Genomic DNA, 16,998 nt, shown 5'->3' with positions numbered 1-16,998 from the left:
AGGTTTTGTTTGATAACATCTTCGGAAAAGTTGGCAACAGACATCCCTTTTCTGCTTGTATCCACTTATTTTGAAAGTATTAACCAGAAGTAAGGGATTGTATTGTCTTCCTTGACACATGTGATCTCCACACCACAAAACTGTTCAACAGCTTTCAGTCTTTTTTTTTTTTTTTTTCCCAGTGCATGATTATTTCCAGCACTGATGTTACTATTTTTATTTTTAACATCACGCTATGTGAAAAATCATGATACTTGATACACGCTTATATTTATAATTATTATACTGATGGTAAAAATATGTGTTAGCCATAGTTTAAATATAGTGTTGCATTTTCTCATTATGACCACAGGAGGACAGTGAAAACTCTCGTTTCTAAATACTGTTACACAAGTCTAACCAGAAACAACACAAACACTGCTGAGAACCCTTTGTAAAATAAATGTTAATTATCTGTACAAGCACTTCTAACTGACCCTGTGTTTTGATAGGATAGTGCAGAAAAAGGACTCCCCCACACACAGACTGACAGTGGATGCAAGCATTTATTCAAGGCAATGGCAGTGGCAGGGACTGTACAAACTGAAAATGTTTTTCAATGTTTGGCCATCCAAAAATGTATAAAATACAGCGGCTGTTTATCATTAGTTGATATGTTCCACTTATTACACTAAAATACAGTTTGAAACAGAACATACTGTTTGCTGCAGCCTCTGTGCAAACCAGGTGATGTCCAAATGGTTATTCTCTCACATCCCATTGTCAGACAGATTTGTTTGGGTATTTGGGCCTGCATTTTTCAAGAAGATAAAAGTTATTTCATAATAAATTAATGCTTTCATTTAATACATTTTCTGTGACAGATCACACAAAGAATAAAGCTTTTAAAAAGTCATTTGACATGATATCTGCAAAATTTAAAAGTGCGTTTCTCAACATGTGCATAACTTCTTTATTTTTTCAATGAGACCACGAAGACTGATTTGATTTTGTTTTTCTGATTTTGAAGACAAATTGTTGAATATTGCTGGTTAGATAGATGCCACTGACCATTCATTAAGCCCCGCCCCTTTTGATACAGTTGCTATGTCAGTTAAACAACATTATGTCATTTCTGCCACTAGGGGTCTCTCAATCAAAACAGTAACAAAAGAAAGACTTTGAAGATGTCTGAAGTAGTGTGGGATAATAGGAGTTGTTGGCTTCATTGTTAAACAACCACAGACGAAAATCTGACATGATGATTCAGGCAGAAATTCTGTTCACTGCCAAGGAAATGTGTTCTGAGTATTGTCCATGTAACGTTTAGTCACATTATTTCAGTTATGTCATTTTATTCTAATGAAACGGCTGCAAGTGATGTTAGCTATTACGTTAACTTGCTAACCCACAATTAGCATTAGATGAGTTGACTATTGTGGCTAACTTTATGTGGCATATTCAGTTGTGGGGTAGCTAGCACCCTGGAGCAACTTGAATTCAGCCATTACAAACCCAAGTGCCATGTCCGAAGCTGTGGCCTTCTTTCCCCCGGTGAAGGAGTCTCCAAGGGGGGAGTGAGGCGGAGGGACTGTTGGGTATGCTAGCTAGCTATGCCTTTTAACTTGTGTCATTATTGGTCTGACAAGTAAGCAGGGCTAGAAGGGGCTATAAGAATCATTGCGTGCAACTCTACAATAAAATAAGCTTTTACCCCAAACAATATGTAGCAGTAAATGCTGATATTGTGGTAGTTGCCACAAATAAATCAACGTATGTGAAAAACACCACATGTTGTAATGTTATAACGTTACCGTACACTTTAGCTTACTGTAGGCATTAGCTTAGTGGCGAGCATAAGCCACTGGATCGACAAATATGCCAATAAATTAGGTCTTTATTGGATAACTGTGTTGCGTCATCATCACACAGCAGAGAAACACTACCTAGCTAGCTAATTTTAACCCCACAAACTGGCTAGCATTAGCAATGTGCTCCTTGGAGGTAATGCTCAGTTAGCTACCGTAGCTAGTAAGCTACATCTGGCTTGGTTTTGTAAAAGTTTCGCTTTTACTACAGCCCTAGTTATGTTTGCTAAGCTATAATCGGACAACGGCCATTCCTGGGGGAGGGGCTTAACAAACAAAAGTCAGTGTTTAATAAGAAGGTTTCAACCAAGGCAGATTTCCCTTTAAAAGATCAATTTCTAATTCAAGTAGCTTCCAGTGTGCATGGCCAATTTAATATATTTCTTATCTTTTAGATATTAATGTTTCATATTTACAAAATGACCTTTGAGGCCGCTCTGATAAAAACAAAAGTAAACATTTGGTCTGTGTAAGCAGTGCAGGTAATAGCATCATATATGTTTAAGGAACATTAATATGTGACGTATAGAGGAAAATATTACTTTGGAAAAATAAATAAATAAAAACCTTTTTCTCTCACAGCCACACAATAAACGCTATGATGGCTTCTCAAATCTAAAACAGAAATGAATGTTTGTGCTCAGGAGGGAAATCTAAACATTAGACTGTTTTTTTCTCATATAGTGCATACTTCATAAGACAGCTACTCTGGCATTGTCAGGCAGTATTAGTGTAGATAAGATACATGTCACATTCATTCTACTACAAATGTAAAGGATACTACAGTATTTTTTGAATTCATAATGAGATCGGCTCACTGTGTGGGTGTTAAAGCTAAAGCTGGGAGTTAGATATTCAGTGGAGAAACACACACTGCAGTCCAGTTTGTTAAGTAGAAGATGTAATAAAACAAGTCTTTTCTTGGACGCGTTCACGACATTCAGAGGAGTAAAGAAACCGACTGGAGCCAAGCTCGCAAACAGAAAAGGAGGACTCGTCTGTGCTTTCAAAACTCGTGTCTGTGATACATGTCTGGATCATAGTATTTGGTGACCACCACTCTGTTGGCAAACTTTCGGCCGGTGAGAGCTTGCATGGCTTTCTGACAGTCTGCTGCAGAAACATACTCCACAAAGATCTGGAATAAAAAACAGTCAGTCAGGTCCTGAACAGTATGAAGATGAGTGGAGGATCTTAGATGTATTCACAGATAAAAGAAAATCTTAGAAAAGCAGTTGTATGCTGCTTTTTACTGAAGGTGGGAAACAAGACGAACATTTGTCAAACAAACCAGTTAGTATTCAACCTCGCAGTCTTTTCTCTTGTAAAATCAAAAAATGGTGCCACAAAGCACTTCCAATTACGCACAAATCTGACCTTTGTGCCACCTGTGTGAGTACATTCTCTAGTGTGGCTTACTGTAGTGTGCCAAACTGTAATGTGCTCATTACTGCCTGAGAGCAGAAAACACCCACTGACACTAAGGTTGCGGTTGTGTTTTTCAGGGTTTCTAGTCTAGTTCTACACCTTAAGGCAGATTTGAGACTTTTTAAAACTTTTTTCAACTCAGAATGTCATTTAAGACCAGTTCTCTAAAACCGGAATCAGTTGTTTAGGATTCAGGACAATTTTGCTCATATGTTTAGTGTAACAGTTGTAACAGTTTTTTTTAGTCTGGCCAGCCTGGTGAATGTATGGGATTTTGTTTTTAACGTCTTTTCATTTTAAGCTTCATAAAGAAAAATGTATCGAGAATTAAAAAAAGGTTTTAAAAGAGACTTCAAGGATCAAGTCCAGCTGGTTGGTTTGACAAATGTACATCTGGTTAACTTACCCACCTCTGTTAAAGACATTGGAGACTTTATTGTCATTGTAGAAGTATAACAGAAATGATGTCGTGTGTTCCACATAGCCGCTGAGATAGTCCAAGACGGGACTACTTCTTCTAAGTTGTCATGAGAGCACTAGTTTATAAAATATTGCTCTGAAAATGGTAACGGAGCATTAATTTTTAGGCTTACCAAGACACAAATCACCATAACCTGTGGTTGCTAATAGATTTCAGACTTTTATTCAGGAACTGTTTTTGGTGTCTAATTCATCAGAACTTCAATATCATTTTTCACCATGTTTTCCAGTTTGAAAGTCAAAAAGCAAAGACCAGTAACAACCCAGTGGGTGATGGGTTTGAGGGTTTGCCAGACCAGAATGAGACAAGCAGAAATTTGTGTGCTGGCTTTGTGGAGCTAATGTAGTTTAACAATCTATGTTTGGAGTCTAAACATGTGCAGACACCAGGCTCACCTTTCCACAGCCGGGAACTTCCACACCGTCGACTGGTCGGGGGATCTCAATGGAGCGGACGCTGCCGTACTTGCAGCACTCTTCGCGGATGTCTTCAAGGATCTCCTCATAGTCTTCGTCATCCACCAGCTCCTCAGGCATCACCATGTTGAGAAGGCACAGCACCTCAGTGGGCATGCCGGAGTTCTGCAGCCTCTGAAGCCCAGGGACCTGCAGCGTCACCGGGGTCTCTATGATGGAGGTCTGGGTGTGGAGGAAGAGTTGTACACATCAGCTTAAAGTCAGTTTTTTTTAAATAAGACTCTGGTACAGACTACCAGATTCAGTCTTATACTAAATATATTTCCTGTAGAGCTGCTTCCTGTCCCCCCCTCCCTCCGCTTGTTACTGTATCTTTGGCATTCCTTCAGTGGATAAACATGCTGGAAGTTATTTTTCCACTGACCTTTCACTCCCACCATCTGCCACTGTGAGAAAATTAAGCTCCTTTTGTCTAATCAGAGTTGACATGACATGAAACAGGAGGAACACCAAAGGTACAAATTATCTAATTAATGATGGCTGAATTACATTTAGGAATAGATCAGGTTTCTTTTCAGGATGCCTGAAATTTCTAACCATAAATGAAGTTGGATTTTTAAACATACATTTTGAAAGAATATATGGAATATATTAAATAAATACATAACAAGAGAAAACAAGTAGAAAGAAATATACAATTCAAATTAAAAAAAAAATACCAGGGAAATACCAGGATATTATTCTACGTTGTCGTGCATGCTGGCACGCTGTCACACTTGCGCTTTTCCACTGTGATCTTTAAGGAACAGTACAAGGACTCACAGGATTGGCATTTTTAGCTCCCACACTCGCCCTTTGGACTATCAGCTTTTTGTCGCCCAGTTGCATCCCATTAAGCCCAGCAACTGCCTGACGGAGAAAACACACAACCATTTACATTAAATAACATTTAACACCACAGCTAATAATTAGAATTACCGCCTCATGACTGTATGCCTTCACGAACCCATCAAGATGCAAAAACAGGGATGCTTTACACAGCACAGAGGATCTATACAATCAGCACAGTTTCAAGGAGGGCGCTTGTGATTAGTGCCACCAACTCAGTATCACATTAAATGCCTCCCCTTCTGTTCATGAGGTATGGCATTGAAACATGGCCAGAAAAGTGTTTTTGCAGAACATTACGATGTTACAGTGAAGTTGACCTTTGACCTTTTGGATAGAAAATGTCATCACTTAAAGCTATAGTTGGTAATCCTTTTCAGAAACACTCTTTGTTATACTGGGTAAAATGGGCCTTCCATCCTGAGAGTAGTCAATACGTAATGTGTTCAGAAAAAGGAATGAAAAAAATCCGACCTCTGTGGCAGCTGCAGGCCTGTAAAAACTCTGACCAATCCCTGCCATTCGGTGCGAATGGAAAGAACCAATCAGATGCCTTCATGTCTCGTCCTGCCCAAGCCCCTCCATCCCTCCCTCCCTCCTCCCTGCGTGCACTCATCACGTGTCACCGTTGCCGGAAATATTCAGCACACTCCTCAGCAGAAATACTGAGTTAGCAGGAGAATAAGTTTGCTGAACAATGGCAGAGAAAATGCAGACAGAAGTACCACTTCTAGCGTTACTTGTAATGGCTCAACCCGCTAAACAGGCTAAGAAAAGAAAGTCGGAGGCAGAAAAGGCTGCGACGAAAAAGGCTTTGGATAAAGTGAGAGGACAAACCAGACGTCAACATCGGTGCAGCTTTTGAATGGTGGACTGAGGGAGCTGAAGGGCCTGAAAAGTGACGCAGAGGTTGCTGTCTTTCTGTTAGACAGGTAATTATTTGTTTGCTTCGGGGGGATTTGTTATTTTACACGGCTCTCCTCTGCCCTGCTGACTTCTACTGCAGGATGCACATTCAAGTTTGTGGAGCCATGGCTTTGGATGGAGCACTGACGGGAGGGGGAGGAGGAGGTGGAGCTTAGAGGAGGTGCCGCTTTCAAATCTTGCTAGCTCTCCATCATTACCATACTATAGCTTTAATTATTTTATTTTATTAGACATTAGTGGGATTTTTTGTTATAATTACTGGCTGAATTCTTGAGTTATGGCCAAAAACATGTTTTGTGAGGTCACAGTGACCTTGACCTTTGACAGCCAAAGTGGAATTAGTTTATTCTTCACTCCAAGGGGATGTTTGTGTCAAATTTGAAGAAATTCCCTCAAGGTGTTCTTGAGATATTGCATTCATGAGAATGAGACCAATGCAAGGTCGCATTGACCTTTGACCACTAAATTCTAATCAGTTTATCGCTGAGCCCAAGTGGACATTTTTGCCAAATTTAAGTAAATTCCCTTAAGGTCTTCTTGAAAATCATGTTCACAAGAATGAGACAGACGCAAGGTTGCAAGGAACAGACGGACAGATCAACAGAAAACCCCAAAACATAATTCCTCTGGCCATGGCTATTACTGGTGCAGAAGCATGAAAAAAATACTGTCATAATTAGCATATGAATTCTTCAGTTTCTGGCCAAAAACATATTTCATGAGGTCACGTGACCTTGAACTTTGACCTTAGACCACCAAATTCTAATCAGTTCATTGCTGAGTCCTAGTAAACGTTTGTTTGTAAAAATTTCCCTCAAAGTTTTCTTGATATATCACCTTCAGGAGAATGACACAGACAAGGTCACAGTGATCTTGACTTTTGACGTATGAGCCTATAAAATGAATTGTTTATCCTGAAGTCCAAATGGACATTTGTGCCAAATTTGAAGAAATCCCCTTGAGGCGTTCTTGAGATACTGCAATGAGGTGAATGGGACGTACGTATAGATGGAGGCATATAAACTGCACATAACCATTACCTGATCAGTGGCGCTGATGTCTACGTATTCGCAAAAGGCGTAACCTTTCGACAGTGACGTGGCACTGTCCTTCACAAGATTGAACGCTTTGAGAGGCCCAAACGATGTCAAGAGCTCCTTTACCTGCAAACAAGAATCAGATGAAAATATGAAACTAATAATTCATAGTGACCATGCAGAAACCTACAGAGTGAATTCTAAATGTCACAGTCACATCACAGTCTATTTATAACATGATTACTGGATGTAAAATGTATGCAGTTAATGTGCTTTGCTTTTTTGTACATTTGTGCATTTTACAGATTCTGCATTGCTATAAAAAGAAGAAAGAAGAGACGGCGGTGGATAAAAATGTTCATGTCTTTTGAGGGTTTAGGGAGGATGTGAAGGGCTGATGATGTGGAACTGAGCTACATCTGGGGAACATAAAAATAACTTCCTGAAATATCAGTGAGACAAAGTTTTAAATATGCAAATTATATTGGAAGAGAAAAATTCTCATATTCAAAGTTGGAAGTATTTTTACGGCAAGCTGAGCTGTAAATGGTGCAGGGTAAAATAAAAAATAAATGATCTTATTTAGATTTAACAGACTGATTATTACTGTATTTTGCCAAGTACAGGCAAATTACATCACACCAGTGGGACAATATGTTTTCTTACCTTTACATTTAAAGCTGAATACAGCAACCCCCAAAAAACCCACCACCATAAACAACAGCATCCCCAAGTCTTAATGATCAGGCCTTAATCCCCAAAATCCCCGGGTCCTAAACGCGCTCCAAAAGCATGATGGGAGACAGAAAGTAGCCAGTAAGGGAGCCTGCTGGCTGGGAGTGTATCCGTGTGAGGACCAGAATGTCTTACTTGCCTTGTGTTACATGTTGGCATGGCAGCAGTAGATGAGTACTACTGAACAAATTATGAGCGCAGACTTAACGATCTTACAGGCCCCTAGCTGGGGACAAAGTGGGGGAACAAAAATGAAAGAGCTGTGAGTATCAACGCAGTGGCAAGTGACTGCAAGAATTAAAAAATAAAATAAGTCAGTGAATAATATACATCAGGCTACATGTGCTCTGTAAGGTAGTTAGAGTATATGAGACAGAATGGACAGGTAAGAGTTAAATTCACTGTGTAACAGAGAAAGTTTACACCATCTGCTCACCTGAGAGCAAAGATGGAGCTGTGAATCTGTTTAGTCCTTCAAAGTATTAGACTCAGTTATGAGTGCAGCCTATTTATAAGCAAATATTTACTGTAACTTTTGATGTTCTCAAAGAAAAAGTCCACCTATATACTTATACTGTTAGTTACTTTCCAATGTTCAATTAATTTCCTTTTATTTATTTTATTTCCTTTTTTTTCTCTGCTGTGTGCTGTAACTGCTGCACAACAATTTCCCTCGAGATAAATAAAGTTCTGTCTTACATTATCTTTTTTTCCACATAAACAATCTTGACACAGATCTCTTAGATTTGTTTTTTAGGTAACTGTGACAAAGATATATACTGAATGTGACATTCTTCAGCTGAAAATCAACTAGTAAATGCTCTCTGGTGGACAAACTATGTAAAAGCGACCTAGTTTGGTATTTCTGTACTGATCTTTCTTGTTACTTATCAACCGACATATAAAAACAGGGCCGGGCCTAAATTTCTCGAGGCCCTGTGCGGGATTTGGTTTGGGGGGGCCCCCCATTGTTATGTGTTGCCACTTCACATGGCACTGGACCAATTTGTATATTGTAAATATGGGTTTAAGCAAACATTATAAGGAAGATACTGGAGATACTTATCCCAGTAAGTGTTGACTTTTGTTCTTTTCTTGGTCATTCATTTGTTACACTTTTCATGTGCTTCATGCTGTACATGTATACAATACAAAATGTATATATATTTTGTGTATGTATATATTATACAACAGAGTCCTAGGAGTGCTTTTTTTCATCGGCTACAGTAAACTACTTACTTAGCTTACCCAAATTGTCTATTTCACCCATCTCTGAGCTTACTGCTTTTTTTTGTTTGTTTGGGGTTTTTTTTGGCATAATGTTATGAAATGTTGTCTGCTTTTGTTTAGGACATTTTTAGATGTTACATTTTTTGTTGTTATTGTTTCACGTTCATTAAAAAAAAATTAGGGGGGCCCTGAGCAATTGCTTCTATCACTTTATGTGTACACCAACATCAATACATCTGCAATGAGCGAATATTGGCTGATATATCGAATATATTATTCTGGCTCCAGCTGCAAGCAATTACTGTTTTCTGATTTTAGTCTGTCGATCACTTGGTCAACTAAATTAAAAAAAACATGCAAAAAGCGAAATATTCAAAAAATGCTCATCACAAGATGTCTTCAAACTCTTTGTTTTATCCAGAATCCAAAGATACGCAATAAATAATGATATAAAAGAGTGAAAAGCAACAACTTCTCATGTTTGAGAAGCTAGAACCAGAAAATATTTGTCAATTTCGGTCTGATAAGTGACTTTTACAATTACTCGATCGGGGCTCATATCAACGATTATTCTGCTGCTAATTTTCTTATCAATCAGCTGATAAATCGTTTATAAATACAAGAAAACTGTAAAAATTGCTAATTATTAAAATTAAAAGTCCTACTGCCACAGACGCTTCTTATTTTGCCCGACCAAAACTTTTAGATTTCAAATATTAAAGTTTATTACCACATAAGTCATGAAATAACACAAAAAACAACTAATCACATTTAATTATGATACTGTCACTTAACTTTGCTGCTGGTCAACTAATAACTTCTTCAGCTAATCATACAGCTTCTGAACTATGGGCTGTGTGACAGCCACTCATCCTGTTTTCTTAAGGTGGACTTTTTCTTTGACAACATAGACTCAGATGAACGAGGAGCAGCACTCAAGCTTAAGCTTATATCACACAGAAATAAATACAGCCTCTTATGTGAACATACTGGACTTTGCTTACCTTTCTTTAATCAGTATGCTTAACATGAGAAAGGTATAAGCAGTTTACTTTGATAGTCACAAAAAGCCTTTTTATAATATTCATATATATGATTAATGACATGATATGACTTAAGTTTAATATCAGATAGTTTAGGCAAAATATTAAAAATAAAAGCTAATTATCTGTAGAAGTTGTCCATTGTGATTAAGGAAAATATCAGATACATATTCACAAATAATCACAAAACGGAATTTAATATTACCCTGTTCATGTTTTCCCTGTATGGTGTTATTGTTAACTTTGTCATTTTTGGTCTTTGTTTGTATATATGTGCTGGGGTCACGTTCTGTTTCTGGCTCTAATAAACATTGAGCTGTTTTTGACTCTTCAAGGAAAACTTCTGTTTTCTCTCTACCACAACACAGTTTTTGATTTTTCATTTCATAAAGATATTTAAAACATATTTTGTGCCATGTTTAAAGTGCGACAAAAAAACCTCAGCATGTGTGAGTAAAATGAGGAAACATGAGTGCACCTGTTCGGTCTGTTTCAGTTAAATACCTGGTCATCGTTAAGGTAGTTCGGCAGGCCTCCTATAAACAGTTTGTGGGGGGAGTCTGGAACGACTGTGGAGACGACGCCTACAGGGAACAAAATCACAAGTATGAAAAACATTTTCTTATATCATGAAATAAAATATGTCATTACTTAACACCGTAACTTAATACCGTATTACTCAGTGACAAACCTGGGACATGGAAAGCAGGCTGCTCAGAGATACCAGGTAAAGGCCGATAGTCATGAGGTCTTCTTATCTTCAGTGACTGACCCTGAAAAATGATTCCATCGAAGGCCATCGCCTGCGTCGTCTCGTCTACAGACCGAAACTAAAGAGGAAAATCAATGAGACTTCAGCTGTTCCAACAACAACGTTTGAAATCTGCACATCTGTTATTTTTACATTCTTATCTTTTTATATTCAAATCATGTGATGATAACAGGCTTTTAAAAACCCAATTTGATTAACATTTCACACGTCTGTGGATAATGTCTTTACTAATGGTAAAATCTTATTAATGGAAATTTAAAAAAAAGCAGTAACATGATGCAAACAAAAACCCTACGTTTAATAATATTTGTGTGTCATGTCTGTGAAATAAACTAGCAAATAAAATAAAATCCCTGGAAAGTCTTTATATGGATTATAGGGGACCCATTATGCTCATTTTCATGTTCTTAGTTTTACTTTGGCTTTCTACAAGAACATGTTCACACATGTTCAAAAAACACTTTGTTTTCCAAACACTTTCTGCTGGAACACCTGTATTTACCTGTCATAGCAAATGGGGTATGACTGTAACGGAGAACAGCAGCACTTTCTAACATTAAAAAATCACCAATAACACAACCAGACACATTTCGGCAGGAATGTGATCTAACATCGGGGAGAAATTAATGACATTAGCAACCAAGATTACATGCTCTACTGACGTTAGTATGTAGCTACACGTAGCAGTGTACTTGCAGCCAGGGAATGATGGGAGTAACGACAGTTTCTACCACCAATAAAAGCTTCTAAACCAAAATCTTCACAACCAGACATGTTCCAGCAGTAATATGATGCAAAATTTGGGAGAAATTACCAATATCGTCAACCAAGATAGCATGTTTCCCTGACGTTAGCATACATGTAGGAGTGTGCTTGCAGCCAGGGAATGACTGTAACGGAGTGTAGCGGCAGTTTCTACAGTGACAAAACACCAATAAAAAATTCTGAGCCAAAGTCTTCACAACCAGACATGTTCCATCAGGAATATGATACGAAATTTGGGAGAAATTACCAATATCGTCAACCAAGATAACATGTTTCCCTGATGTTAGCATGTAGCTACATGTAGCAAGGTAAGAAAAAGAAATCTTTCACAAGCTGACCTCAACTTGTCTCTAAAGTAGATGAATGGTTTGAACCCTGAGGTTTTTGCTCACAGGGATTACTTTTACATACACTTACTCATTATTTGAAACTTCTCCATGTTTAAAATGAACATCCGACATTGTTACAATATACTGTATTTATATATTACAGGAAAAAAATAAAAGCATAATAGGGCCCCTTTAAACAAACATGAGAGTCATATCAGTCTTCTCATCTGACAAATATAGAATGAGCATGTATTCCAAAATGTAAAAGTATTACTTTAAATGCAGACTTTATGAAGTCAGCAGCAATAATATAATATATAGTATAATAATATACATTACATTAGGAAAGCAAAGTTTTTCTACACACCTCTAAGAAAGCAAAGTTTTTATCCTGATTAATCTGCACAGCGAGCACAGGGTTGCTTGGGGCTTGTGAAAGGCCTGCAAGTCTCATCTGAGCGTTGAAGAACTCTGCCATAGACTCCTGAGGAGGAAAACAACAAACAGCATGGCTGGAAACAACATAAACACATCAGTGTTTGGTGTAAATGTCACAGTTAATGTAAAAAACAGGAAGTCAAATAAGACTTTACCTCAGTTACTCCAAAGGGAATATTTCCAACATAAAGGCGTCTGGCTTGTCTTGTCATCTGACTGCCAACTATGGGCACTTGTGTTGGAGCTGCAGCCACTCCAGTGGTGGTGGATGTTGCCAGCAGAGCTATTGTTGGTATCTGCCCTGCCGCTGAAAGAGAGAGAAGAACAAGTGGAAGCTCAGCTACAAACCTACTGCAAACTGTGCTTCCTTATTACAAACAGTATATCACTGGATTACTCTGATGCTGAAGAAAACTTGAAAACATGATGATTCTCAGGCAGGCTCTAGAGGGACTGAGTTAGGACTCCAAGAGGGAGTATGAATTTGAGCTTTAAGGTGAATTTTACCCTTTTTTGGAAGCAGAACTACAGCCGTGTTCAAGCCTGGATACAAGCTCAAAAACATTAATGTAGGTGTAGCTCTGAAGAAGTCTGACTCGGGACTAAACAAGCAAAGAGAGAACATGATAAGCACCTTGCATAGCTTTATATTGCATTGGTGTGATGTGTTCAAAGCCAGGAGGAGGCACATCCCAGTATTTGCAGGTCCTTTTCTTCCTTGTTCGCCTCGGAGAGTGGCTGCAGAGAAACGAAAATAAAAGCTCAAGGACCATATTTACACAGTGAAACTTATATGCAATTTGTAAAAAAAGCTCTACAACCCTCTGAACACTACCTACTCAACAACAGCAGACAGACACGGCTAGAGACAAGCTTTTGAACATAGTGGAGCATTTAGCATCTAAAGAGCCAGATATTTCCTGCAGCAATGAGTTGGCTAGTGCTGCATCATTCACCCACTGACCTGTGCTTCTTGTGGTCCCGGGACGAGCTCCTGCGGTCCCGACTCTTGCGGTCTCGGCTGCGGCTTCTCTTCTCTCGACTGCGACTCCCTCGGTCTTTGCTCCAGCTGCGATGCTTGTCACCTCGGCCAGGAGATCCACTGCGACTCCTCTTTTTGTGTCTTTCTCTTTCTCTCTCTGTGCAGCAGAAAGAAATAACTACTACATTTCTGCCAAAAAAAATCATTGAGCAGCATCTCATTAGCATGTGCTTTATGCAGAGGTGGAGTGTAACTAAGTAAATTTACTCAAGTAAAATACCTTAATTTAAGTATTTGTAATTTCTGGTACTTATACAATGTATAAAAATTGTACTTTTTACACCACTTCATTTATTTAACAGCCATACAGTAGTGACTTTGATTTTATAATAACAGAAAACCTATAACAAACATAATGCTTAATAATAATGCAGGACTTTTACTTGTAACTGTGATATTGCTACTAATACTTAAATGAAGGACCTATTCATCTTCCGCTTGGCTATAAATTATGGTAACCTGAATATGTTTGGGCTTTTGGACTGTTTGTCAGACTTTAGGAAGTAGTAATGGGTGTGTTTCACATTTTTCTGACATTTTCTTTTTTGATTAAATAATTAAACGCTTATTAATCAAAAAATAAATGGCAGATTGATTGATGATGAAAATAAAAGTAAAATCCGGCCCTAATATTTAGTATTACTGTATTATTCATATTCTTTACAGACTATTCAGATTATGCTACAAACAATACTTTCACATACCCATGGACCACAGGTGGAAATTAGCTAGTAGCCAAATCTGGCAAAAAAAAACATCTCTTCTCTTTTTTGAGATTAATGTATTTTTGTCCATGGTTCCTGGTATAAATAAATTTAACAAACTAACAAAACTTAATTGATGGATCTGTTTCTTTTTTATAATTACTGCAACGACCTTGAAATGACTCCATCAATACTTAAAGTTATTACATTGTTCTGATCCCACATGGTACTAAAAAAAAAAAAAACTGCTCTGATTCTCTCCAGTCTCCTCTCTGGACTGGAGAGACGGCTGCATCATATTTCTCAGCGAAATCTGACAGTTTAATGTGGCTGTTCTTCTTGGCAAAGGGGAGCATCAGGTAGAACATGACTTAAGACTTTTTAACAAATCGATAAGAGGTACTCTTGATTTCTGTGTAGATCTTATCCACCGGTAGCTCTACGCTGATTAAATGTCAAGTTTTAAATGTAGTATGTTTCCTTTTCTTTCTTTCTTTGTGACTGGGAGCCTTCTGCTTTGTATTGTGTACTTCTTCACCTCTCCACCTCACTGGAATTGAGTTTAGTATTTATATCCATGTAGGTTAGTCTGACAGATTAATTGTTTATTTAAATTGTCAGGAAATAGTGAAACACTCCCATCATAATATTCAAATTCAGATGTCTTGTTTTATCTGTCCAACAGCCCAAAAAGCTTCTTAATAGATGCTTTACAGTTTTTATCACATGCAACAAGGGAAAGTAGGGTATTCTCACATTTAAGATCATGGCACTAAGGGAATGCCTATCTTTTTTATCAATTATTTTTTTCTGACTGATCAATTTATCAATTAATCAATTCGGCTCTACACACTCTTTTCTTCTGATTATTAAGCATGGTGAGACTTTGTTTTGTTTTTCAGGCGGGCAACATAAATCAAAGCTATGATCTTGAAGCTGAGGAGTTTTATTATCATACTTGTTGTTTTGTTGCTCTTGTCAGGGAAATATCACATATCAGTTATGAGATTTTTGTATTATTTTTTATAAATACTGTGTTGCAACAATTAACAATGGATGCCGAATTGAAAAGTACACTATAATGATTGGATACATGTTATATTAAGTCATTTCTACCCGGTATCTCTTTGCACAAGAGGAAAACATTATAAAAGGTGTTATATTCTCATGGAGTTTGGCATGTAGCTGTCTCGCGCAGGAGGATGGCAGGTAAGTTCACTGTGCACTCTCGCCGGTACCCAGACTGCGTTCAGTGATGTATGTAAGGTTTAGCGTTGTAACGTTAATGGCTACATGATGAGGATGATATCACCGAGGATCATATTAATTATGCTAACATACATTAGCTGAGTCATGTTGTGGAAAACTACACGCTGAAGTTGCTGTCAGGTCGGGTTATTCATTCATAAAATAATCAGGGGAGCTAACGGTGCGCACTATGCTAGCTGGAGGACCAAATTGGGGCACAGACAGACCGTTAATACTCACCCTGGCGATTCTCGCTAAGCTGTTTCTCAAATTCCTCGAAATCCGACATTATAGCGGTTTTCTCGGTGTATAAAAATAAAGCAGGTCTGTGTTTTCTGAGGGGAACGATAAACCAACCAGTGTGTGTGTGAGTGTGTGTCAGTGCAGCAAAAACCACTGAAATATTCCCGGTGTCAAAATAGAGTCAATGTATATATACAACATCCGGTTAAAACCTTCAAAATAAAAGTACTCAGCCGCACTGTTTTTTTGTTTGTTTGTTTTTTACTTCCAGAAATGCCCCCAACCCCAAACCCTAATTAAACGTTTATAGCTTCCTTGCTTAACCCCGGTAAACTGTCACATTTGAGAAGCTAAAACTATGTTTTAAATGACTGAACAAAAAAATCAGTCATCAAAATAGTTGCAGAGTATTTGTCTGTCAATGACTGTGTTTAATAGATGCAGCTCCTTCATGCAAATCATATAAAGTAAGCCAATACAAGGATCTGGCTACCAGCTGACATCATATGGAATGAAACAATTAATACATTAAAAAAAAACACTGGCTTAAATAAAATATGTATGGTAGCCTACACAATTAAAAATGAATGCTTTTAAAAATAGTTTGTAGAAAATATTAATGCAATTATGTTTTGGAAAAAAGTGAACTTTCAGTTATAAATAAAAGATTGGTTGATTTTAGATTTATAAGATAAGATACGATAAGATAAAACTTTATTTATCCCACACCAGGAAAATTCACGTTACAGCTGCTCAAATAGCACAGATAAAAAATATTGAATATAAAGTACTAAATTTTGACACAACTATACACTCAATACTATTTGAACTATATACACCTTTCACTTATGCACATATGGAAAAAAGAATAATAATCCTGCCATTAAATAATGAGCCTGTTGAAAATATCAAACTCAGTTTGCAAACAAAAACAACCACACTTCACTATTTGCACAAAAAATGTCAACAATGACTTTGTTGCACACAATTTTTATGTATAAAGTTGTACAAAAACCGCATGGCATGTGCACATATTTTTGGCTTTTATTGTGGAAATGTCAACATCCGGTCACACTATGTAATTTTTTTAAACTTGAGTGGAGTCTCTCTCTCTCATTTACACACATGCACGCACGCACACACACACACACACACACACACACACACACACACACACACACACACACACACACACACACACACACACACACACACACACACACACACATACACACAAATGAGGTTTCACAATTAAAACTTAATAAATGTCTATAGCCCAATCAGGAGAAATTAACTACGGGTCTTTAGGGGCATGAAAAATGTAGGTTTTGTAAATGTTGGTGTTTGTTAGTATTTCTGCCACCATGCCTGGAGAATTGTGTGTTTTAGAGTTAGTAGTATTCACACAGATTATATGGCAGACTA

General features: G+C 37.7%; 1 protein-coding gene across 1 annotated transcript; it reads right to left on the bottom strand.

Moving 5' to 3' along the window:
* Positions 1–537: 537 nt before the first annotated feature.
* On the bottom strand, positions 538–15,734 carry LOC125879876 (splicing factor U2AF 65 kDa subunit-like). The gene is made up of 11 exons (XM_049561993.1): positions 15,571–15,734; positions 13,301–13,475; positions 12,971–13,074; positions 12,492–12,643; positions 12,266–12,382; positions 10,724–10,862; positions 10,537–10,616; positions 7,028–7,150; positions 4,995–5,081; positions 4,152–4,394; positions 538–2,985 (listed from the first exon to the last, which is right to left on the bottom strand). Exons 1-11 carry the CDS (start codon positions 15,617–15,619, stop codon positions 2,854–2,856), a joined length of 1,401 nt encoding a protein of 466 aa, XP_049417950.1. The 5' UTR covers positions 15,620–15,734; the 3' UTR covers positions 538–2,853.
* Between the last annotated feature and the right edge of the window lie 1,264 nt (positions 15,735–16,998).

The sequence above is a fragment of the Epinephelus fuscoguttatus genome, linkage group LG19, assembly GCF_011397635.1.
Source record: "Epinephelus fuscoguttatus linkage group LG19, E.fuscoguttatus.final_Chr_v1".
NCBI lineage: Eukaryota > Metazoa > Chordata > Actinopteri > Perciformes > Serranidae > Epinephelus > Epinephelus fuscoguttatus.
Note: the sequence above shows the minus strand (reverse complement) of the source record. Positions and strands in the feature narration are given on the sequence as shown.

Coding starts and splice junctions, on each gene's coding strand:
- LOC125879876 (XM_049561993.1), bottom strand. CDS start 15,619: ATGTCGGATTTCGAGGAATTTGAGAAACAGCTTAGCGAGAATCGCCAG. Junction 10,617..10,723: donor GCCTGCTTTCCATGTCCCAG/GTTTGTCACTGA, acceptor TGTTCCCTGTAG/GCGTCGTCTCCACAGTCGTT. Junction 4,395..4,994: donor GAGCTAAAAATGCCAATCCT/GTGAGTCCTTGT, acceptor CTCCACACCCAG/ACCTCCATCATAGAGACCCC.